At 45.7% G+C, this 25630-nt stretch overlaps 1 protein-coding gene across 1 annotated transcript; it reads left to right on the top strand.

Annotated features, from left to right (window-relative positions):
• The first annotated feature begins 1942 nt into the window (after positions 1-1942).
• COASY (Coenzyme A synthase) lies at positions 1943-25630 on the top strand. Its single transcript, XM_056863603.1, has 10 exons — positions 1943-2003; positions 5074-5741; positions 9652-9866; positions 12469-12600; positions 14475-14664; positions 16675-16739; positions 17665-17749; positions 20053-20150; positions 25096-25242; positions 25518-25630. The coding sequence occupies exons 2-10, from the start codon at positions 5075-5077 to the stop codon at positions 25563-25565; spliced, it is 1647 nt and encodes a 548-aa protein (XP_056719581.1). The 5' UTR covers positions 1943-2003; position 5074; the 3' UTR covers positions 25566-25630.

Below are 25630 nucleotides of genomic sequence, written 5' to 3'. Positions count from 1 at the left end.
TCAACATCCCTATTTGTTTTGCTTTTGAGTCACAAACTTAAAGAAAATTTTCTGCTGTACCACCTGCTCAAGCCTTCACGCAACATCGAGGCTGAGTGCATCATCTCACTTGAGACAACTGTATTAGGAAAATAAGAAATAAACCTAGGGACGAAAACGCATGATCACTTTAGCTTCCTTAGTTCCCTGTTTCAGCCAGGATCCAGCCAGGATCGAACGCGCGTTCGGCGAAACGCATGCGTTAGATCCTGGCTGAAACAGGGAATAAAGGAGGCTAAAGCGACCATGCGTTTTCGCCCCTAAAGACAACAGTAGGGGTTACCACACTTGAATTCCCAACAATGTATTAAGAGTTTGAGAATGTTATAAAAATACTGTTTGCACTTTCTATGTATTCCCACCAAGGTATTAAGAGTTTGAAAACGTTATAAAAAAATACTGTTCGCACTTTGGCCCCTTTAGCTGTGAAGACGTCTTCCAACCATTTATAAGCCATTGTATCCAAAAACCCTTTTAAATCGATGTTTTTTTATAACATTTTCAAACTCTTAATACATCGCTGGGAATGCTAAGTGCGGTAACCCCCAGTAACTCTGAGAACACACAGGTGGTGTTTCCTACTGAAGAGAGCCACCTTCTTCTTTGTTTCTTTACGCACACAAGTAATAGTTGCATTAAAACAGCAGTCTACAAAGCTGGATCACGTAGAAACTCCGTGGAGCTCAGTAGTCAAAGAATCTCTCTCCTTTCCTTGGGGCGGCTTTGAAAAGTGAAGGGTTTTTGTTCCGATGGAGTTATATAGAAAGAAACGTTTCCAACACCCTTCCCTGGCTTTGTATCCCCCTGTTCCGGTAAGCAATCGATTAGGAGGATTTATGTCTTTAATTTTTTTCCTTTCAAAGTCCTTTCCGTTGTGACTTGTGCCCAGAGTCGTTTCCAAGCTAATTTTAAAATGCATCCTGCCCAGACATGGGGGAAAAATGCTAGCTGGCAAGTGAGTGTTAGGGAGGAATGGAAGATTGACAAAATAATTAATTTTTAATAGAAATAATTAAATGCTTTTTACTATACTAATCCATCTATTATTAGGGAGATTTACTATTTTTTCATTTCTTCTTTTTTCTTTCCTTTATATGATATTATTAATTATTTAAAAAAAATTCTTTTTTGTTGTGCTATAGAAAATACAACGCTAAAGAGATTAATAAATATTAACAATAGGATTAACAACAGGATTAGGATTTTATGCAAAAGAGATTACAAATTTATCGCAAGATGAAGGGAGATGTAGGAGAAGTCCAAATTTTGATTTTATATATATATAAAAGAGTGATAACAGATAGGTAGCTTTGTTTTTATATATAGATAGATAGATAGATATGTATAGATATAGATAATATAATATTTATATATATGTGTGTGTGTATATGTATATATATATATATACACACACACACACATATATATATAAAATATATTATCTATATCCATATCTATATACATATACATATATCTATATATAAACAAAGCTACCTATCTGTTATCACTCTTTACTGTTTATGTCTTTGTTAAACTCTTGTGATTAATAATTTTGGGGAAATAATAAAAAAATTATTAAAAAAAAAAGGTAGCTGGCACCCCTCCCTCCCACGACCCTCCCTTTATTTCCCCCGTCGCATTATTAGCCACGCCCTTCTCTTGAGCCCCTCCCACCCGCGACGTCACGCCTGTGCCCCTCCCCCTTTAGAATCCCGCTGGTCACATCCGGCGAAGCCCTCCCTTGTTGAGCTGGCTGCGCCGTCTGAGGGCTCGGCTCTTCTATACTTCGGCGTATTAATAATATATTATTACATGGCATCTATTTTACTCCGAGGGAATTAAGATCGGTTTGATTTTTCAGAAACTGAAATGAAAGATTTTTTCCAAGCGGGCAGGAGGCACTTCCGGTTGGGGGAGGAAGCGCTTCCGGGTCAGGTGACGCCTCAGCTGGGGTTGCCCAGCAGGTGAGTGGGAGACCTTGAGCCCTCTTTTCTCGCTCTCTTAGGAAGGGTGTTGGTTTGGGGGTGGGGCGCTGAACACGTGTGTGTGTGTGTGGGGGGGGTAACCATTCGTCATTTGCGCAGAGGAAGCCCACTTTAATTTGCAGGTTGCTCATTCATTATTTCTGAGGTTCAGTCCCCAGCAAAGAAGGCTATTCACACATGCACTCTTTTTCCAGTTCAGAGGATTGTTTTTGTCACCTTCCCCCCCCCCCACTTTAAGCAAGGAAGGGGGAAATGCACGGACCAAAATAATAGGAACAGGAAAGGGAGGTAACGCCCATATTGGGTGAAGGACAGAATATGGACACACTATAGGGTTGCTGCCCTGACCTGGATGGCCCAGGCTAGCCTGATCTCGTCAGATCTCAGAAGCTAAGCAGGGTCAGCCCTGGTTGGTATTTGCATGGGAGACCACCAAGGAATACCAGGGTTGCTGTGCTGAGGAAGGCGCTGGCAAACCACCTCTGTTCGTCTCTTGCTATGAAAACCCCAAAAAGGGGTCGCCATAAGTCAGCTGCGACTTGACGGCACTTTACACACACACATAGGCTTGCTAGATCCAGGTTAGGAAACTCCTGGAGATTTGGAGATGGAGCCTGGGGAAGAAGAAGAAGAGTTGGTTTTTATATGGCGACTTTCTCTACCACTTAAGGCAGAACCAAACCGGCTTACGATCGCCTTCCCTCCCCACAACAGACACCCTGTGAGGTGGGTGAGGCTGAGAGAGCATGACTTGGCCAAAGTCACCCAGCTGGGTTCGTGGGTAGGAGTGGGGAATCAAACCCAGTTCTCCAGACCAGACTCCACCACTCCAAAGCACCGCTCTTAACTACTTCGCCATGCTGTCTCTCAAACTGGGAAGAGAGGGACGTCAGTGGGGTGCGATACCAGAAAGTCTCCAAAGCATCCATTTTCTCCAGGGGGACTGATCTCTGAGATCTAAAGATGAGCTGTAATTCCGGGGGATCTCCAGGTCCCACCTGGAGGCTGGCACCCCTAACAGAATATGGACATTTGAAGAACTGAATGGGAGCTGTATTCAGTCAGACCCAGAGCAGGTTTGAAAAAATATTATTATTTAGTATGTTTTTATTCCACTGTTTCTTCAGGGAGCTCTGGGAGGCATATATTGCCCTCTTCTCTGTTTTATTATCACAACAATCTGTGAGGTAGGTTCGGCTCAGAGAAAGCAACTGACCCAAGGGTGCCCAATCAGTTCCAGGTGTCCCATATCCTAGGCTATCACTGTTAACCCCTACGCCATGCCACTACGCAATCTCTCTATCACCTCTTCAATATAGGGTGAAGGATACTGATCCACTTTAGTTAACTTATTCAACTTTCTAAAGTCCACACAAAGACGATATTGAGTTGGATCATCTTCATTTAACTTCTTTTTGGTGACAACAACTAGGTTACTAGACCATTCAGAGGTACATGACTCTATCACATCAAGTCACAGCTGGCTTATGATGACCCCATAGGTTTTTCAAGGCAAGAGGCATTCAGAGGTGGTTTGTGTTTGCCTGCCTTTGTGTCAAAACTCTGGTATTCCTTGGTGGTCTCCCATCTAAATACTGGCCAGGGCTGATCCTTCTTAGCTTCTGAGATCTGATGAGATCAAGCTAGCCTGGGGCTATTGAGGTCAGAGCTAGTGAGTATTAGGCATGCAGTATTTTGAGGCTTACAGTTGGTGGCTGTTGGGGTGAAGGGAGAAGAAAGTTATATGCTTCCCTGCCTCTTCTAATTCTCAATTTTTATAATCCTTTAATTAAATTTAAAAATCCAACAGGAATATTTAGTAAAAATGGTAATGAGCTGGAGCAGTTTTGGTTGCACATACAACTAATCTAAGCAATATGTTTGACATAAAATAAATAAGAAATGCAAAATATGTTTAGGTTTATTTTTGCCTCAGTGTGAAGCCTTTCACGCTTGATCAATTGAGAATATAAACCCTAGAGATAAGGCTTCTGAGAGATGGTATAGTGTAGTGGTTTGAGTATCACACTCATATCTGGGAGACTCAGATTTGAATCCCTCACTCTGCCATGGAGGCTTACTGGGTGACCTTGGACTGTACTCTCTGTCGACCTAACCTACCTTACAAGGTTGTTGTGAAGATACAATGGAGGACGGAGGGAACAATGTAAGCCACCCTGAGCTCCTGGGAAAAAGGGTAAGCTAAAAATGTGCTAAGTAAAAAAATATGGGAACAGGGAATTTGGGGATACTGAAAAGGCAATTGATCAGACACATCCCTTCCCCTTCTCTCTGCTTCTTCACTACCTTCCTCCCAGACACCTGGGAGTTAAAATATGAAGAGAAGGAAAGGAAGAATTGCTGGCTGTTACTTATTGTTGAATGCCAGATTGCCCATTAACGAATGTTGCTGAGGTTAAAAAAAAGAAGCAGAAGAAAAGGGAAGCAGGGCTGAACTTCTGGCAGGTGTGATTATTTCATCTGCATGCTTAAAATATGTACTTCTTCACGCGTATCTCACCTGTCCACCAAGGCTCTGGAAGCGGTGTAGCTGGCTTCACTACAACCCTGTAAGGTAGTTTTGGCTAAATGACTGACTTGCCCAAGGCTGGTGAGTTTCCCAGTGGAATGGGGATACAAATATAAAATTTCTACCTCTGTTTCTGGAGTGATATTGTAGGAGGGGCTGTGGCTCAGTGGTAGAGCATCTGCTTGGCATGCAGAAGGTCCCTGGTTCAGTTTCTGGCATCTCCAGTTAAAAGGACTAGGCAGGTAGGTGATGTGAAAGACCTCAGCCTGAGAGCCTGGAGAGCTGCTGCCGGTCTGAGTAGACAATACTGACTTTAATGAACCAAGGGTCTGATTCAGTATAAGGCAGCTTTATGTGTTCATGGGAGTTTAGATTCTGCTTTGCTGTCTAGCGATGGGAAACTGTAGGGCACTGGTAACATTGGGGCAAGGTTGCTGTATCCCTGGATACCATCTCCCACCTAACTTTGCTTCTCTCCTTTTTGCACCGCCCCGTGCCTCCATCATTCTCGCCGGGCAGCATGTCAGTCTTCCGCTCGGGCCTGTTGGTTCTGACGTCCCCGCTGTCGGCGCTGTCCCTACGTCTGGTGCCCATCCTGGCCTCGGCGGCTCGACTGGTGCAAGACACTCTCTATGTCCACCTGCAGCCAGGGCTCAGCTTGACCGGCTCCACGCAACCTCGCTCCACGTATGTCCCTGCTACCTCGGAAGTGTGCACTCTTATAAGCAAGTTATACGCCGACGCTGACGTTCACGCCCACCTGGATGTCCGGGTGCTGCTCACCAATATCCTCAACCAGGGCACTGCCCCGCCGGCGCTTGGATCGGTGCAGAATCTCTCCCAGCCGCCCGAGGTGGTGCTCACTGACTTTGAGACTGGCGACGGGGGTCAGTCCAACCCGGTCAAGCAGCGCCTGGAGCGCTACGCCACCAGCTGTTACAGTTGCCGGCCCAATCTCATCTCTGTTTTGCTATACCCAGAGTACGAGCTGGAGGCTGTCGATGGGGAGCTGCTTCCTCAGCCGGAGACCGGTGCGACCGACGAGCCTCTTCAGAGCCACAGCGACGTGGTCGTGGGGGGCACTTTTGACAGGCTTCACAACGGCCACAAGATCCTTCTGAGCGTGAGCTGCATGCTGGCAGAAAAGCGACTCCTGTTGGGCATCTCGGACAAAGATCTCCTGGAAAGTGGGTCTCTTTGAATCGTGGATGGGCCTTCTCCAAGCTCCCCCGAAACTGTTCAGAGAAACCAGGAATGTTTGGGGGAGCACATAAAAATAATCTCGATTCTTGGGATAGAGTTACCTAATTCTGTCACTGGAGTTAGGGCTGGAAAAATCCCCAGGCAAGAGAGGCCAAGTCCTGTGGAGCCTGGAAACGTGTGATGACATTTAGGACCTTTAAACATTCCCCGGCCTTGATGGAACTAATTGTTCCCAGTTAGATACATTTTCAGGGCATGAAAAAAACCCCCCACATTTCCAAGAAGCTAGCACCAAATTTTTAGAACCCAGTTTATACTGTTCTGGAAAAATATTTCTAAATATTGGTCTTAGATTTCCAACTGCCCTGAGAGTTTTTGAACGTGTGGGTCAGATGGTTTTGAGATCTCTCGCTGTCTCTCTTAAACCAGAACTTGAATTTTTCCATATTTTATCAGGGGTCCAGGATATGAACAGGGTAGTGAGGCGGCTGAGTCGTAAGCAAGTCATGAGTTATTTGGTCTGAGGTTATTGAGGCTTCTAAGTGAGGGATAAAACACTCCAAATCTCCCTCCATTTTCTGAATGCTTAGCAAAAAAACTCAGAATGTTTGCAACGGGTGGTGGGAATCCCACCACAAACAGTATGGGTGAGGATCTTGAATGTAACCGAAGTGAAAGCTGTGATTGGGGCTGGGAAATGTCATATACGTCAGGGGGTTCCCAACCTTTTTGAGCCTGTGGGCACATTTGAAATCCTGACATGGCATGGTGGGCGCAGCAACGAAAGGGCTGACACAAGAGGCGGAGACAGACACAAAATGCTTAACTTCAGTAACGCACTAGATCCTCATGCTGTGGTGGTAGCTGCTGCCAAAGCTATATTTTAAAAAATGCACAGCCAATTAAATCTCCAATAGTCAGAAGTCTTGCTGGAAACATTTAGAGGGCACCAGAAAAGTTGTTGGCGGGTGCCATGGCACCCACGTGCACCATGTTGGGGACCCCTGGCCCAGGCACACACAGGCACAATTGCTGCTGGTGTCTAGGAAATTGAAATATTTGTTCAGCCCTATTGAAGGCTAATGCTGGCTCCAAGGAATATGATTTTTTCCCCTCAGACTTGACCCTGGGTATTATTATTGTTTAAGTTTCTAAAAAAATTGTGGAGGGAGAAAATAATACCAGATGAATCCTAAACTGTATTAGTCACTGTGCTTTGAACTTTATCAATGAGATTTATATTCTGGTAGCTTTGTAAAATTGCTGCTCTAGGTCCCCTTGCCCCAAACCACTTGTGGGTTGGTGTCTGTTGCATAAGGTAGCAGACCAAATAACCTGACAGGTGTTGTTGGGTTCAAGAAATATATGGCTGCCAAAATTTTCATGATAGACAGTTTGCCCTTTCCCTTTTTAAAAAAAAATTTTTTTTTTTAAATTTGTATATTTAAGGGATACAGAAAGGAAAAAAAAGGGAAAGGGTAAATCGTTGAATATATAAAAACAACATTACAATTTCCATTGAAAGATAAGCTCAGTCGAAAGTTTGCCCTTTCCCTTGAGCTGCTTGGTGTGATAGCTGCTTCTGCTTGACAGAAGTATTTGCTCTCTTTAAGTGTTTGAAAGGCTGTCACTTAGAAGAGGGTGGGGAGCTGTTCCTGTTGGCAGCAGAGGATAGGACTCGCAATAATGGGTTTTAAGGTACCGGCTGGACATTAGGAAAAATTGTTTTACAGTAAGAGTAGTTCAGCAGTGGAATCGACTGCCTAGGAAGAAGAAGAAGAGTTGGTGTTTATATGCCGACTTTCTCTACCACTTAAGACAGACTCAAACCGGCTTACAAGCACCTTCCCCTCCCCACAACAGACACCCTGTGAGGTGGGTGAGGGTGAGAGAGCATGACTAGCCCAAGGTCACCCAGCTGGCTTCATGTGGAGGAAACCAATCCAGTTCACCAGATTAGCCTCCGCCGCTCACGTGGAGGAGTGGGGAATCAAAACCGGTTCTCCAGATCAGACTCCACCGCTCCAAACCACTGCTCTTTACCACTACACCACGCTGGCTCCCCCTCGCAATCTCCAAGCAGGGCTGGATGAACACTTGTCAGGGATGCTTTCAGCTGATCCGGAGTTGAGCAGGGGGGTTGGACTAGATGGCCTGTATGACCCCTTCCAACTCTATGATTCTATAAGTAGCATCTGTTGGCAGCTAGATTATTTATGGGGGGCATTCTGAAAGCTAGTGGCACATCAAACCCTTGCTAATACCTCTTTGTTACTGATGCCACAACTGCTATTCCTTATTCCCTTGCCTTCTTTACTCTGCCTCATTCCTCAGCTATCCTTCCCATTTTTCCTGACCCCCCCTCTCCAGGCTTCCACAAAGCTGCTTTGGTACAATCTGTTCTGAAAGGTCATACCAAAAGTGGACTTGGGGAAGGTATGGATGGGACACGGTGGGCTTTGCACCTGCCCACTTGCCTCTGGTGCGTGTCCACCATCCCTGCCCCCCCAGTGGGATTTTTTGCCAGGTTTTTAAAAATTATTGGTATGTGGGATGTCTACTAAATTGACTAAACTGAGGCTATCGTATTTTGGTCACATTATGAGGAGGCAAGAAACACTAGAAAAGACAGTCATGCTAGGAGAAGTTGAGGGCAGCAGGAAAAGAGGAAGACCCAACAAGAGATGGATTGACTCAATAAAGGAAGCCACAGCCCTCAGTTTGCAAGACCTGAGCAAGGTTGTCAAAAATAGGACATTTTGGAGGACGTTGATTTATAGGGTCGCCATGAGTCAGAAGCGACTTGACGGCACTTAACGCACACACACACGTCTACTATGCCTAATACTATAGTGATATACCGACTACTGATGCCAGTTTAAAACAGAAAAGACCAGGCTAATGGTGGTGGTGGGGGGGTGAACGGCAGGTGGGAAGGGAAAGCACAGAGACAATCTCCATGCAGGGGATCCATTGCAGTGAGCGGGAACCAAGGGACAGGCCCTGTGCACAAGCAACCTGTACATCTAACAGAGCAGTTCCTCAGTGGAACAGGCTTCCTTGGGGTGGGCTCTCCTTCCCTGGAGGGGGGTCAGCAGCATTGCTCTGAGGCTCTCCCACAACTTTGCTTTTAATTCTTATTAACTCCTCTTGTACAGCTATCAGAGTGACTCTTGGCTGTTGAGAACTCATAAGAGCTTCCGTGCGTTTGTTGTTTTGGCTTCATCCTCAGCTGTCTCTATGGTAGGACTCTAGTCTTATCTGCCTTGGTTGCTGAGTAATGCTAGCTCGGAGGTGTCTCGTTATTAACACGGAGCTAACTTCTTTGGCCTCGTAAGATATAATCTTTAATTAGAATTAGACCTTCCCTGGAGGTTTTTACACAGAGGCTAGATGGCCATCTGTGAGCAATGCTGATTCTATGATCTTAAGCAGATCATGAGAGGGAGGGCATCTTGGGCATCTGGCCATGGAGTAGGGGTCACTGGGGGTGTGGGGGGAAGATAGTTGTAAATTTCCTGCATTGTGCAGGGGGGTGGACCAGATGGCCCTGGTGGTCCCTTCCAACTCCGTGATTCTATTCTAAACCTGGTAAACCAAAGGAATGAATAAAACATGAATTTGCAACTGTGGTAAGTCTGCACAGCCATAGTTGGCAAACGGGACAATAGCTGTAGCTATTGGGCTCCATTGTAGCTCCATTGGGCTACTCCTCTGTGCTCACTGCCGTTTTGTTACGATCTGGCCTTTTCTCAATGCCATTCGGAGAGTCTGGTCTTTTCTGCTCAATGCATTTTCACTCTTGGGGATGGGGCAGCTGCAGTTGGACAGTCTGGAGTCAGCTTGTTAACGTTTCCCCTTTGCTTCCTCTCCCCCCACCCCCCGCCCCTGCAGGTAAGATGCTGAAGGAGCTAATCCTCCCCTATGAGCAGCGTGTTGCTCAGCTGAGCGAGTTCCTGGTGGACGTCAAGCCCTCCCTGCAGTATGAAATCGTCCCCCTGCTCGACCGCTTCGGCCCATCCATCACCGACCCCCACCTCAAATGCATCGTGGTCAGTGAGGAGACCCTCAAGGGGGGTCTGGCCGTCAACAAGAAGAGAATGGAAAATGTAAGTTGTGCCTTGTGCCCTTTACTTGGCAAGAGATGCCCCTCCTCCTTTGCAGCCTGTTCTTGGAGGAATTTAGTAGTGGTGCAAACAAGAGCTCTCCTGCCACTGACAGCAGACCCTCCATGTGTTTATCTACTTCTTTAATACTTTCAGATAGGAATAGTGAGATAACTCATGAAGTCGCCAAATATGCAAGGTTAGGTATTAAGCTTAAAAGTACGTGGTCTGACTCTGATAAGGGAAGTGGAATATATCACTGAATGGGTAATATTAAGTAAATGTTTAATTTTATTGTAAACATTTTATTCTAATTGATGTTTTTCGTACAGATATGTTATATTTTACCTTTTTAACCAATGTTAATCCCTTTGAATATTGGCTTTGCTGGACAATCACCGTAATGAATTGAATTAAATTGAATTGGTATAAACAATTGGTATAAACAAGAGCTCTCCTGCCACTGACAGACCCTCCATGTGTTTATCTAATTCCTTTCAAAAGCCGTTCTTGTTGGAGCGGTTCCTCAGTGCAGCAGGCTTCCTCGGGAGGTCATAAGCTCTCCTTCCCTGGAGGTTTTTAAGAAGAGGCTAGATGGCCATCTGTCAGCAATGCTGATTCTATGACCTTAAGCAGATGATGAGAGGGAGGGCATCTCGGGCATCTTCTGGGCACGGAGTAGGGGTTGCTGGGGGTGTGAGGGGGTAATTGTGAATTTCCTGCATTGTGCAAGGGGTTGGACTAGATGACCCTGGTGGTCCCTTTACAACTCTATGATTCTGTGATTCATCCTGTGGCAGCGAGTTGCGTAGGCTGATTCTGTCCCTCACTCTTACTGCACAGTCAGTCACCTGGGCTCTGTCGTTGTTGGGTCAGTCAGATTTATTGACCTAGCAGAGTATCCTATCCATTGATAGCAGCTGTCCAGATGCCTCAGAGGACTTGTTTGTAATCATTGCCGGATTAAATTGCGGGGATTTTTTTTCATCTTCCCCTTTCAGCATGGAGCTTGACTCACTCACTTGAACCAAGCTCAGGCTGTTGGCACTGGAAGCATCTTTTTGCAGTTTGGCATGCTTTCCACTTGAAGCACACTGTAATCTGAATTGCAAACATGAACGCTCCTGCCGGGATTGGGGGAATGGGCCATTTGGGTTGGAGTAGAGAGCCAGGATGGTGTAGTGGTTGAGAGTGGTGGACTCTAATCTGGAGAACCGGGTTTGATTCCCCACTCCTCCACATGAAGCCAGCTGGGTGACCTTGGGCTAGTCACAGTTCTCTTCGAGCTCTCTCAGTCTCACCTACCTCACGAGGTGTCTGTTTTGGGGAGGGGAAGGAAAGGAGATTTTGAATCGGTTTGATTCTCCTTAAAAGGTAGAGAAAATCAGTGTATAAAAACCAACCCTTCTTCTTTTGGTCCCCTCTAGCTCAGAGTCTGTCTACATCCTACAGGGGGTAGAATGGCAGTACTCAATTCTCGCTTTTTATGTACTATTTACCTGGTAGCTTGGTTTTTTATTCTCCCTGAGCAGGCCACCGAGAAGCTATTCTTCCCTGTGTGTTATTTAGCCCATGCATGTTAGTGACATCCTGGGGCAGTGATTTCCATAGGGCTCAGTTTGCACTGGGAAAAGAAGAAGAGTTGAAAAAGAAGAGGAAGAATTGGTTTTTATAACCTCCTTTTTCTCTACCTTTAAGGAGTCTCAAAGTGGCTTACAATGCCCCACCACCACCACAACAGGCTCCTTGTGAGGTGGGTGAGGCTGAGAGAGTTCTAAGAGAACTGTGACTAGCCCAAGCTCACCCAGCAGGCTTCATGTGGAGGAGTGGAGAATTGAACTCGGTTCTCCAGATTAGAGTCTCCCTCATGTGGAGGAGCGGGGAATCAAACCTGGTTCTCCAGATTAGAGTCTCCCTCACGTGGAGGAGCGGGGAATCAAACCTGGTTCTCCAGATTAGAGTCTGCCACTCTTAACCACTATTCCACACTGGCTTACCATAAGAAGTCTTTTCTCATCCTGTATGAAGGAGTCCCTGAAGGTGTGCTTGCCCATTCACTTACCGTGGGTTAGTTCTGCCAGTAGCAGGGCTTGTTAGAACATCATCTGAGAAATGTTGGGCTCCCGTCCCATTGAGCAGATTTCATACTCGACAATCAAGGTGGATAAAACAAGGGATTTGCTCCTTTCAATGCCTCATGAAGCTGCCTTCTACTGAACCAGACCCTTGGTCCATCAAAGTCAGTACTGTCTACTCTGACTGGCAGTGGCTCTCCAGGGTCTCAGGCAGAGGTCTTTCACATCACCTACTTGCCTAGTCCCTTTAACTGGAGATACCGGGGAGTGAACCTGGGACCTTCTGCATGCCAAGCAGATGCTCTACCACTGAGCCACAGCCCCTCTTTAAAGATGAATAGCAGATCTATATTAATTGTTGGGTGTAACAGAACTAGGAGGTTAACAGAACGACCATTAATGGGCAGTGCTGAAGTGTGATCCTGGACAAGTAATTTTAGATGCAGGCGGCTGGCGGGGGGGTGGAGAAGGCGGACCCAGCCCCACCTTTTTCTTGTCTTCCTTCCCCACTGCCTCATTCTCTGGTACAGGGGCTGGCTGAGTTGGCTCTCCACGAGATCATGTTGGCCGGAGATGCCCAGCATGGCAAAAATGAGGAAGAGAAGATCAGCTCCTCTAGCCTGCGGTACAGGCTGCTGGGAACCCTGCTGCGCCCCCCACAGGTGAGAAAAACCTTGTGACAATGAGGAGTTCCACTGGGTAGGTTAATGTGCTGTTTCCTGGAGGCAGGTCTCTTGGAGGAGGCTTAGTCCCAATAATAAAAGGGTGAAGGGAGGTGATACTTAATATGAGCAAATTCCAACTTCTTGCCTTTCCTGGCTATTAGTTCTGTGCACCTCCCACAATCCGGGTCCGTCAGACTTCTCCCCGCTGAGATCCCGCCAGTTGCTGATGCCTCTCTCTCTTGTGTTACTCTTTCCACCTTCCCTCCTTTCTGAGCACCTTAAAAGAGATCAGGAGAACTGGAGGGAAAGAGGGAGCCCATTCAGGCAAGAGGAGTAAAGTTATGTGGAAAGAAATGAGCGGGTGCAGAGGAGAGTGACGAGGATGATCAGGGGCCTGGCGACCAAGCCCTATGAGGAAACAATGAGGGAGTTGGGAATGTTTCCTCTGGAGAAGAGGAGATTGAGGGGGGACATGATTGCTCTCTTTAAGTACTTGAAGGGCTGTCACTTAGAGGAGGGCAGGGAGCAGTTCCTGTTGGCAGCAGAGGTTAGGACTCACAATGATGGGTTTTAACTGCTGGCAAAAAGGATAGGGAAATTTTTTTTACAGTAAGCGTTGTTCGACAGTGGAATCAGCTACCTAGGGAGGTGGTGAGCTCCCCCTCGCAGCTGTCTTCAAGCAGAGGCTGGACAAGCACTTGTCAGGGATGCTCTAGGCCAGTGGTTCCCAACCTTTTTTTGGCCATGCCGCACCTAAGCATCTCTAAAATCCTGATGCCCCCCCCCCCAATGACATATAATTCTTAGCGGGCTTTCCCCCTCTCCATTGTCAACAGCTGACCGCCGGGTACATTCTGATTTTAATTTTTAAAATGTGTATGTCACAATATATATTTATATACTGTATATGAGGCCCCTAGAACCATAAGAAATGCAAATAATTCACCCAATCTCAAATTGCCCCCCTTAAAAATCAAATTGCCCCCCTGTGGGGCGTGTGCCCCACGTTGGGAACCACTGCTCTAGGCTGATCCTGCATTAAGCAGAGGGGTTGGCTACTTTTACACTCTGACCTTCCCTTTCTTGAGGCGCCTTTTTATGCAAGCTCGCCTAAATTTCCTCCCCCCGGCCTGGACCACGGGCAGATATGCCAAGATCCCCTACGAGAAAAGGCTATGTTCCTGTGCCGCTGGACAAGTTGAAACCGTGGCCCATGTATTGCTACACTGTGAGCATTGCTCACCCTTACGGGAACAGATCATTGAACCCATCTTGAAAGATTGCCCTGGTGGCACCGATAAGGAGCTAGTCAGATTTCTTTTAAATGACAGCTATCCTCAGGTTACTGCAGGGGTTGCTAGCTTCTTGGGACTTATTTTTAAAAAAATTAAACCTCGCATATGATCTAAGGAAGAGACTAGTTCAAAATTTTAAAACTTCCTTTTAACCTTTATATGTATGTATTTATTTATTTTTATGCCAATAAAGGACTGATTTTTATTTGATTTTATAAGCAGTGGGTTGGACTAGATGGCCTGTATGGCCCCTTCCGACTCTATGATTCTATGTACGAGCAGCCAGTGTGGGACTTAAATAGCAAGAAGGCTAAGCTCTCCAAATAAAGTCAATTCTCCAAGGGGATAGAAGACCGGGCAGGAAATATGTCTAAGATGACAGGTCCAAAGTTGTGGCAGGCTTTAAATGTTATGACAGCACCATGGGAGGCACTGATGGAACAATTGCTCTTGGGTCACTGCTGTGGCGTCCGAAGGTCAGGCTCCTAAGAATTTTGAGGGAGAATTGTGGGGAGACACCCTGTGTGTGTGTTTTTAGGAGAGTTCCAGAATAATACTGTCTCTCCTTTCCCCCAGAAAGATTCGTCGCTTCCTCCCTTCCCCTACATCATTGGCCTGACAGGGGTATCTGGCACCGGCAAGAGCTCCATCGCTCAACATTTGGCTCGTCTTGGGGCTTTCCATTTGGACGTGGACACTCTGGGGCACGACATCTATGCCCCAGGAGGGCCTGTGTACGATCAGGTGGTGGAAGCATTTGGAGGAGGTATTTTTCAACGGTAGAAGGAGGGGGGCTTCTGAAGTCCTTGTGCCCAGGGTAGGACGAGGGAGATAACATGAATTCTGAAACAGTACAGAGTTCTTAATACTTTGTTTCCCAGGCCCAACATTGCCAGGGCAGTCAGAGATTTGCAGCCAAAGATGTGGCTGTTTCAAACCAATTTTTTGGCTTTACTCCAACCTTGGCTTTCTGGCTGTCAGCACTATTTGCTCCTGTCCCTGCTTAGACCCACCATAAGTTTTTTTTTTCTCTGTACAGACTTAGGCCTTTTATGCATGGACTGTTTCTGTTGGATCTGTTGCTCTCTTAACTGCAAAGTATTTGCAGTCGAATTCTCAAAACACTATGCACTGGGGCTTCCCCCCAAAAAAGAAATTCCAGGAGTACCTTGTGATCAATTATGCATCCCCAGCGAAAATGTGGAGCTTCTGAACCAGTGGGGAAGTGGTCACTGAAGTTGTTATTGTTACACGGCTTGCCACCCCCCCCTTTTGATATTTTTTTTTGTTCACGCATGTGTACTAGCGATAAATCGCAAGGTTGCTACTGAAAAAAACATTTACTTCGGCACGCAGGTGATTCCCTCCCCCTGAAAACGCTGCTTTATAATTGGCTGTAGTGTATTTTTTTTAAAAAAAACATCACCAACCCAGCAACGGGATTCTCTCAATTGAGCTGAACCGAGTAGCCATTTTACAGCCAAAGCAAAGAAGGACACGGAAATCAGCCTGGCTCTGTTCCATCCCGCCAAGGGCTGAAATTGATCACTCACTGTGAAACTGACCACACAAGCAGCCTCACATTATTCCAACATTCTCTCACTAGTGCACTGGCAAATGGCTTTGAGGGGAGGTGTTAGATGAGGGCGGGGAAGGACGAGTGGGAGGGAAGGAGGAGGGGAAGAGTGGGAGGGAGAAGCCAGAATGTGGGCATGGGGAGACAAACCCCAAGTTAAAACTATACTGGAGTAGCAATCAAGCTGAATGCAGGCGTTAACCTTGCGGTTAATCAGCATCCTGAAAACACAGGGAAAACACGGGGAGAGTGAAGTGACATCTGAAAGTCCGAAAAAACATAATGAAAATGAAGCCCTGAAGAAGTGAATGCAACAAACATCCCATGCATAAAAGGCCATCATTTCCCACTCTCCATTCTTTTTAACAAAGTATGCACTGTTTGTCAACACTCCATTGCTCATCATTTTACCCTGAGCACTTAGAAAGTTAGTGAACATGCAGTATCTATGTACTTTATTTATTTACTTCATTTATACCCCACCTTTCTCTTCCAAATGGGCCACAAAAGTGTTTCTCTTCTCCATTTTATCCTCGCATCAACCCTGTGAGATTGGTTAGCCTGAGAGAGGCTGACTGGCCCAAGGTTACCTAGTGAGTTTCTGTAGCAGGGTGGGGATTTGAACCTGGGTCTCCCATATCCCATATGACACTGTTAACCACAACACCACACTGACTCATTTGGGAATGATGGGCTGTGGGAGACAGCTGCAGAGAACAAGTAGATTAAAGGGTACAGCCCATGTGTATAAATGAGTGTGTGTGTATTGCATAAGACACAAAAAATAATACTGTTCCTACTCAGGCTGTTTTCCATGATGATTTTTTCAGCTGGAAGAGTTGTTTTGAGATAGAATTTCACTCCCATATTCATGTGCTAAAGCAATTCTGTAAAAGTGTGCCCATCTCACAACCCACCCATTTTCTCACATACAAGAAGGAGGGAGCATGGGTATGACCACCCTTCCGCAAGACCGCCCTACCATGTGAATCTTGAAGAAAAGAATCACCTTGGGGCAATTCTCCCACTTCAAAAACTGAAGGTGGAAATGCACATCCAAGCTTCCAAGAACCCAGAGTGAGAATAGGGGACCCTCCTCCTGTTTTCTGAGAGGGTACTTCCTCTGCATGGAGGTTTTTTTTGGAGGGGAGTCTTGCTGCATTGGGTGCTCAGCTGCATTCTCCTTGCTTGTCTTTGCAGATATCTTGAAGGAAGATGGAACTATTGACCGAGCAATCTTGGGGGCCAAAGTGTTTGGAGACCAGGTAAAGCCAGTCGGGTTTTTTGGGGTCAATATTTAACTCCGGCCCCCACAGCCCTCCCTGCCTCTCGTTTTGGCCACCCGCTTGTTTTGTTCACCTTTGAGCCGCTGACGTCCGCCTGCCTCTTTCGTTCCACCAAAAGCAAACGCAGCCCTTTTGCCTCCTTTTCTCAGGGTGTTTGCCTCTGTTTTTGTGGGTGAAAGGTACGGCAGGGGGAGCAGTGCATGCTGTGACAGACTCTCACCTTACTGCACTTTGTCAACCCTAAATGGGGCGCTACACAAATGGCAGCTGTGCATGCTGGGAGATCCCTCTCTTTGCAGAAGTACACCCTGGAGTGCTCTTCCTCCTTACAGCATGGTGCAGCCCAGAGACCGCATATTTATTTTTTATTTTTATTAAATTTATATTCCGGCCCATTCCCAACCGAAGTGGGATATAAACAATCTCGTCTACAGTCAAAATAAAATATTAATATAATTTACCATTAAATAATTTCCAATAAAAATCCAGAAATTACACAAATTATACCCTTGTAAAGGTATATAAAACTATCTACAAGTTTACAAGGTGTTTGATACACACAGAGGAATTAGCACAGAAGAAAATCCTGATAAATGCTTGGAGTATAGAAGGAGCTTTGGTTGGAAAAGAGACCTTTCTAGCCATCAGGGTATCCACACGAGGGAGAAACCATTTAAATTCTTGGCTTGCGGAAAGAGCTTTCTTCTCAGCTTGCGATGCTTCGTTTCAGTGCATGTTTGGATCCAGCTCCCCTACCCCCCCTTGGGCCTATGCCACATCTCTTCCCCCCCACAACCCGTTCCTTTTGCTGACCAGCTGAGTTGTGCCTCCTTGAGATTCCCCTCCTGCAGCCTCTCTCTCCCAGCCTCAGCCCAACCCGACCTCTTGCATTCCCTTCCGCCAGGGGCAGCTGAAGAGGCTCACCAACATCATGTGGCCTGTGATGGCTCAGATGGCCAAAGAGAAGATCGAGGAGGCAGCTGCACAGGGTGAGGAGGGTCTTGGGAACCCAGGGGCCAAAGAAAAAAAGGCACTGTCGAAGGGGCAGCTTTCTAGGGCTAAGTCTGTGATCTGGGGTTCTTCTCCAAAAGAATCTGCCCAATGCAGAGCCTAGGCCAGCTTCCCCTTACTATGTAGGTTAAACCATGGCAACGTGTGCTAGGGGTCCCCATGTGGGTGCCATGGCGCCCGCCGATGCCTTTTCTTGCATCCGCCAAGTGTTTTTAGGAAGTGGACAAGGCCAGGTAGGGCTTTTGCCCAGCAAGGCTTCTAATTGACTTTTTGAAATTTGATTGGCTGTGCAGATTTTTTTAAAATGTTGCTTTGGCAGCAGCTGCCACCGCAGCACAAGGATCTGCACCGTATGGCCTCCTGCAGCAGCCATTTTGTTGGTGCACCCACCATGCCGTGTCAGAATTCCAAATGTGCCCGCAGGCTTAAAAAGTTTGGGGACCCTTGTGCTGGGCGCTGTACAGCCAAGGATAGAATGTATACTAAAACATAACCCTCGGTTCATTACACCTGCATGAAAATATTTGTTTAAATTTATAATCTGCCTTATAACTAGGACCCAAGGCAGATTATAAGTACGATAGAACTGTTCAGTCAATCAGTGAGCTGATTGCAAAATATAACAACCTTTGAGTGATAACAACATTTGAATCTAACAGCCAGGATTACAGAGAACCAGTTATTGTAACCATGTGGTGGATCCATGAGAGACCTTAAATACGAAATACTTGTTTCAAAGTTTTCAGTGGGTTTATTTCAATTAAATATTTCTCAGTGGATTTTTTGTTGTTGTTGAGAAAATTCACCTCTTCTGCTCTATAAAATTTCCGGAGTGAATTTACCGAAGCTGTAGTGTGATAGGTGATTGGAAAATACTAGAATTACAGGGCAATCCTAAGGAAAGTCACTGGGCTCAGATGGGTGTAGCTCTGCTCGAGACTGGTTAGGGAAACATAGAGCTGGAAAGGACCCTTAGGGTCATCTAGTCCAGCCCCCTGCACTACACAGGAAATTCACAACTACTTCCCCACCCCACGCTGCCCCAGTGACCCCAACCCCTGTGCCACCTCACACCCCAGATTGGCCCACATACTGGGGGGAGGAGGAGTCACCAAACGGGCCAGGAGACAGCCGGAGGGGTCCACCACCAAGCAGGAGAGGGTTGGCGGCCCAAGGGAGGGCAGGAAACACCGCAGACCCTGCTGTATGCCCAAAGGAAAGCAAAATACCTCTAGGATCCCAGACATTACAGGAGTGACATGTTTTCTTTTGACTTGTAAACAAGTGAGGCTTTGTTAGCTCTGAGGTGGCAGACTTGTTCCTGGATGATACCGTTTCAGACTGCAGGTGGGTTGAGGGCTCTTCCAGACAAAAAGGTGCCCTGCACCTAGAAAGCTAGCTTGTCAAGCTTGGTCATAAACTTTCTCCCCAGCATGCCAGTTTTCTACATGAAGGGAAATGTTTTGTATGGTGGATCATGCATGGTGGCAATCATGAGAGACCCCATCCCAGCAGTCTGAAGTGATAGAGCCCAGAGGTTTACCGTCTCAGTATGCAATAGGACTAAGTGACACGAGAAGGTGACCCACACTGAGCTAAAGCAACACTGAAACAATAAAAGACATTCAGAAGATGCACTTCTTGCATCTTTTCCAAATTTTTCAAAGGGAGGCAGGTCGATAGACTGCACATGCTTCCAGTGGGGAGAGCGGTGGGAAAATAAGGAGAGAAAATATAATAAAGGATGGAAAGAGAGGCAGCTTGAAAATTAGGGACTAGAAACCTGAATCGGATATGGCACATAGGATGGAGCCAGCCCAAAGATATCCAGACAGAGATGCCCAAAGACATAGTTGTAGCATTGGGCAAAAACAAAAAGGGGGGGAGAGGTTTAGATTAGTGGCAAACCCCTAAAATCCGAACTAGACATCACACCCTTGTTGCCTAAAATGACAGCCATGCGTTTCACATGCACACACCTATAGCATCCCATGGTCTGATGTCATAGCATTTCCCCACCCCTTTCCAAATGATTGACTGCTGCTGGTGGGCGCAAGCATGGAACACCATGACATCATGGCACGAGGCAAATTCTGTTGGATTTGGGGGGGGGAGGGGGAGATGTTTGGCAGCTGCCCGAAGCGTCCCACCTAGTTTAGCCCTGAGAAAAGAAGCACATGGCAGAGTTAAGAATCTTGCACTTGCTCTTTTTACATGGGAGGCAGCTGCTTTCCCATCCGCCATGACATTTTTCTCAAAGCCACCGATCTCTGTTATGCAGGAGCGACCGTCTGTGTGCTGGATGCGGCCGTGCTGCTGGAGGCAGGGTGGGCGGACATGGTGCACGAAATCTGGACTGTCATTCTCCCTGAGGAGGAGGTAAGCGCTGGGTTCTCTTTGCTCTCTCTGCACCGAAAGCCAACACCTTTGCTTTGCAGTCGGTAGTCCAGCAACAGTGGGAAATTTTCCGGACGTTTTCCATGGAAAAATGTCTCCTTCACTTCTGTAAATATAGTCTGTTTATCTATAGTTGTGCCGGAAGTCCATCATGTTAGGTAGGCTAAATGTGGGATACGAAGAATGGACAAACCCCAGTTCTTATATATGATATAGTTGCCGTCTTTGGTTAGCATTAGATATGTAAGTTAGTGGTTTAAATTTGAATCTGAAAATTTCCCCCAAAAAAATTCTGATTCAAATTTTCTCGGAAAGTCCTCCTCACTGGTCATTTCCCTGTGAGTTCAGAATGATTTATTTAATATACATTATATATATATATATTTAAAAGGTTTCCCATCTTTTCATTTAAGTAGGTGACATCACGAAACTATTCAAAATCAATGAAGAAAGTGGAACTAGAAAACTACAGTTTTACATTTATTTATTTAACTAGCACCAGCGTGGTGTAGTGGTTAAGAATGGTGGACTCTAATTTGGAGAACCAGGTTTGATACCCCACTCCTCCACATGAGTTGTGGACTGTAACCTGGAGAACCTGTTTCGATTTCCCCACTCTTCCACTTGAAGCCTGCTGGGTGACCTTGGGCTAGTCACAGTTCTCTCTGAACTCAGCCCCACATACCTCACAAGGTGTCTGTTGTGGGGAGAGGAAGGGAAGGCCGTTTTGAGACTCAAAGGTAGAGAAAATCAGGGTATAAAAACCATCTCTTCTTCTGTTTATACCCTGCTTTTCTCCCCAATGGGGACCCAAAGCATTTTATAACACCGTCCCCCCCCATTTTATCCTTACTACAACAACAACCCTGTGAGGTAGGCTAAGAAAGAATGTGACTCGCCCACTGTCACCTAGTGAGTTCTGAAGCTGGATCTCCCAGATCCTGGTCCAGCACTCAAACCATTAACCCACACGATGTGATATAACCGATTATATAACTGTATTAGGTAAAGGCTCCCTGTGCAAGCACCGGGTCATTCCTGACCCATGGGGTGACGTCCCATCCCAACGTTTCCTAGGCAGACTTTGTTTACGGGGTGGTTTGCCAGTGCCTTCCCCAGTCATCTTCCCTTTACCCCCAGCAAGCTGGGTACTCATTTTACCCACCTCGGAAGGATAAAAGGCTGAGTCGAGCTTGAGCCAGCTACCTGAAACCGGCTTCCGTCGGGATGGAACTCAGGTCGTGAGCAGAGCTTGGACTGCAGTACTGCAGCTTACCACTCTGCGCCACGGGGCTCCTATATAACTGTATTATATAACCAAAAAATGCCTCAGAATCATAGGCCACCACTGCCTTGTCTAAAGAGAATAGTCTTCTAAAAAAATGTCATCAGAAGCGTCTGATGAAGACTTCGGGTAGAGACGCTGATCTGAGCGGCACGTTCCTCAGGAGCTCCCGAGGGACCCAAGAAACGTTCGAATTTGGGGTGCGACCCTGCACCCCCCCAGATTCCTAAATAGTGGACTGGGAAGCAGGAATACCCCTGCAGCCTGAGAAGAGCGGTTTGACCCCCATTTTCTCTGAGAGAACTTCAGTATGTCTTTCGGAAATACAACGCCGCGAATGTTTTCTTGGCATTAGGCTCAGATCTCCTCTATCTATTACCATCTAAGCAACTACATGGAAGCAAGAATACCTACTCTTCTAAAATCTGAGTAAGTTACAAAAACTCTTTCGTTTTACCTGGATTTGGAAGCTCTGAAGGATTATTAAATACTTCTATTAAATCTTCATCTCCCCATCTAAAATTTAAATGACTCTTTGAAAACAAGAAAATATCTGATAAACCAGCAGGAACCTTATCAATTTGATCGGTGGGTAGACATAACAAACAGGATCTTTGAAAGACGCCACAATAACCAATCAGACACTACGACGCAGAAAGGGGAGGGAGGAGGAGAAAAAAACCCCCACCCCATTGTTGACATCTTTCCGACTTAAGTAGGTCCTCCAGCCATGTTTTCACTGGAAGCAACCTATCTTGGAGAACCGGAAGACAGTAAGAAACTTGTTGCTCTTTAAGGCGTTTAATACCATTGCCGTATCACCGATCGTGGGACCGGAAGTGTGTCTCCCTTGTGCAACTGGCAAATATCTCCCAAGTTCCTGGATATCAAGAGGAGGTAACGGAAGGTCTACTATCCTGCAACTTCCTGTTTATATCCTGTTTCCTGAAGCATCTTCGTGGTAGAGTGTCTACAACTCGATGGTATTCTAATACTAAAGTACTACCTACATTACAAGAATCCTGCCAAACTATTTACAGACTTTCCTTTTTTGGTGTATTTGTCTGGATTTTATCAACTAGGCTTCAGCAGAATTTTTAAAAACGGCAACCATGGAACGCACTATTAATCAGCTGTTTAGATTTTCTGGAATAAAAAAGGAACTGGTTAAAAGGTTTAGCTCTGGTGAAAATGGAACAATATACTATACTAATATACTAGAAAGATATTTTGCAATTATGGGTGATTGGGAGACATGGAGGGTTTACAGAGAAATTGACTGTTAAAGGAGGTTAAATGTTGCCTATTGTTCTAATCTATTAACTATTAAAGAGATGTATTAAATCTTTTTTGTGTTAGTATCAACTAATTTTTTAACAAATATATTCAATGCTTTATTTTTAAAACTACTGTGATTTAGTTTAATGAATAAAATTAAAAATAGGATTAGAATTATCGATACTAAAGAGTATATAGTTTTATTGTCGGATGGAAGGAGATGTAGGGGAAGTTTTCTTTTTTCTTTTTATATAAGATATACTTTCAACAACATTACAACGTGTTTTTTCTTTTTATGATTGTTAGCAATTGTAGAAATGTATATGATTATTTGATTCAGAAAATCAATAAAAATTATTATTATTATTATTAAAAAAAAGAAGCATCTGATGAAAATCCCGGGAAGGAGCATTCTATATAGCAGTGATGGCGAAACTTTTAGAGACCGAGTGCCCAAACTGCAACCCAAAACCCACTTATTTATCGCCAAGTGCCAATATGGCAATTTAACCTGAATACTGAGGTTTTAGTTTAGAAAAAACAACTCATACATTCACATATTTTGCGTTAAAACAATAACAGAGCTTGCAATGATACAAACAACTTTTTTATTGAAAGGTAAAAGTTTGCATTTGGCATGCATCTTTTCAGGACTCGTTCTCTGCTCAGCCACCGGACATTATTGTACATAAGTAAACAATTATACTGTGCCTGAACCTCCTCAAGAAGGGCTTGAAACTGTCGACAACTCAGAGCACGAGCCATGATGTAATTCACCATTTTTGTGACATCTTTGAGGACATCGTCAAATTTTTTGAACAATTAATGTGATTTTTGCTGTTGTGTGCATGCTGATAGTTTGTCTACCCTTGGCTCATACTTTGTAAGTTTCAGAGCAACACATGCAGCACTCAGGTCATCTGTTAGCCTGTTTCTGGTGTCAGATTTGATGTAATTCAAAGCTGAAAACAGCTGCTCACAAGCATAAGATGATCCAAACAAAGTAAGGAAAGCAATCCCAAGTGCTTTCATTGACTTAAAATTATTTGGCAGAGAATTCCACACTTTAAGGATTTCATTTTCAGAACTAACTGTGCTGTCCTTTGGCATCCCTTCTATCTTCTCAAGTGTTTCACGCAGGTCATAGAATTTATTTTTCCAGATAGAGCTTTCTTGAAATTCTATTAGCTCCATTTCCAGATTTTCTAAATCTAACCAGTGTAGGCAGGAAAGATCAAGTTCTTTAAATTTGGCTTTATCTGGAGAAGTAAGAAAACACAGGGTTGTCTCCATCTTACGGAACTGTAAAAATCTGTTACTAAAATTCACCTTTGCAGCTGCTACAATGCTAGAAAACTCCTTGTAGATTTCCTGATGGCTTGTAGGATTGTCTGCAAATGTTGTAGAATTTTCTAAATGCTTTTTTAGACGGGCGGGGCCCCAACAAACAGTTGAGCTGTCCCACAGCTCAGCTGAGGGGCGTGCGTGGCAAGGTGCTCAGCCACAGCCTCCCGGTCCAAACTGAAGACGGGTGGGGCCTGCTCAGCTGAGAGAGAGGGAGGGCGCCAGCGCAGGCTTGGGGAGCATGGGCTTGGGGAGAAGGAGCACCGCCCTCACCACGGCAACACGGCACAACCCTAGGCAGACGTGACGGGTCCGCGCATGCCCACAGAGAGGGCTTGGCGTGCCGGCTGTGGCACGCGTGCCATAGGTTCAACAACACAGCTATATAGGATGCCACAGCAGGGAAATATTGGCTCTCGCCCAGGAAGGAGGAGGGGATACCGGGAGGAAGACCTCCAGAAGTGACCATAATAAACAGATAGGCTTGCTGGTGTAAGTAGAGTGGGGCTGAAACATTAATAGACTCAACAATTTCTATTCCACTCTTGGGGGTAACAGTTGTTGCAAACAAGGTGGGGAATTCATAATTTGAGCAAAATATCTGGTTAAGTTTTAAAAGCATCCCAGATGGTTTAATTTTGGCTGTGTAAGTATCCTAGTCAGCATCTTGAATTGGGTCCAAAACACAGTAGAGAGCCAGGAGTAACATGCGCTCTGCGATTTATCCACTTCACTAAGAAGGCAATCTGCTGTATGCTGCACCCAGGCACAACATTGTGAGCTGAAATCAAGAGCAGACCAGTCTAGCCTCTTTTATTGAGTAGTCTAGCCTCTTTTATTGGTGGTGATTATCCATTCATCTACATGAAATGTGTGTTCATATATGGACACTGCATGCCGTTCATATGTGTCCCCCTTAAAAGAAATTGCTTTCATTATAACAGTGTATGGTTTGGATCAGTCCTGAGTGAACCCAGTAAAAATTTGGACCTTATCTCTTTTCTCTCTCTCTCCTCCCAGGCCATCAGTCGCATCGTCGTCCGAGACGGCATCAGCGAGGAGGCTGCCCGGAAACGCCTGCAGAATCAAATGCCCAGCAGCCAGCGTGTGAAACACTCACATGTGGTTCTTTGCACAATGTGGGAACCGGAGGATACATATGAGCAGGTAAGAGGCCTCTGCTTTGGGGGGGAGCGTCTGTCCAGTCTCTATGTCCCCCCCGGGGGGGGGGGCAGGGCCAACTTTCCCATCTTTGCACTTCTCACCCTGTACTGCCATCGAAGCCTTTCTTTCTGCCACTTTCAAATGCCTCCGAGAAACTTTGCAATGTGCTAAGCATGCCCTTGCTTAGAAATATCCTCTTCTTTTTCAAAAACTAATTTGCATGGCTGGTTCCTACCTCCAGTTCCCTCTTCGAATAAGCACCTGTTCCTTATTTGCAGGCAGAAAAGGCTTGGGCCCTGCTCCAGAAGCGCCTCAAAGAGGAGTAGAGCTTGAACGGTGAGATGGGGGGGAATCACCTCTGCACTCCGCTTCCTCTGCACTGCCGAACTGG

Source organism: Euleptes europaea, chromosome 18, assembly GCF_029931775.1.
Source record: "Euleptes europaea isolate rEulEur1 chromosome 18, rEulEur1.hap1, whole genome shotgun sequence".
NCBI lineage: Eukaryota > Metazoa > Chordata > Lepidosauria > Squamata > Sphaerodactylidae > Euleptes > Euleptes europaea.
The sequence above is the reverse complement of the archived record's forward strand: the minus strand, read 5'-3'. Positions and strand labels throughout refer to the sequence as shown.

Coding starts and splice junctions, on each gene's coding strand:
- COASY (XM_056863603.1), top strand. CDS start 5,075: ATGTCAGTCTTCCGCTCGGGCCTGTTGGTTCTGACGTCCCCGCTGTCG. Junction 9,867..12,468: donor ACAAGAAGAGAATGGAAAAT/GTAAGTTGTGCC, acceptor TCTCTGGTACAG/GGGCTGGCTGAGTTGGCTCT. Junction 12,601..14,474: donor CCCTGCTGCGCCCCCCACAG/GTGAGAAAAACC, acceptor CCTTTCCCCCAG/AAAGATTCGTCGCTTCCTCC.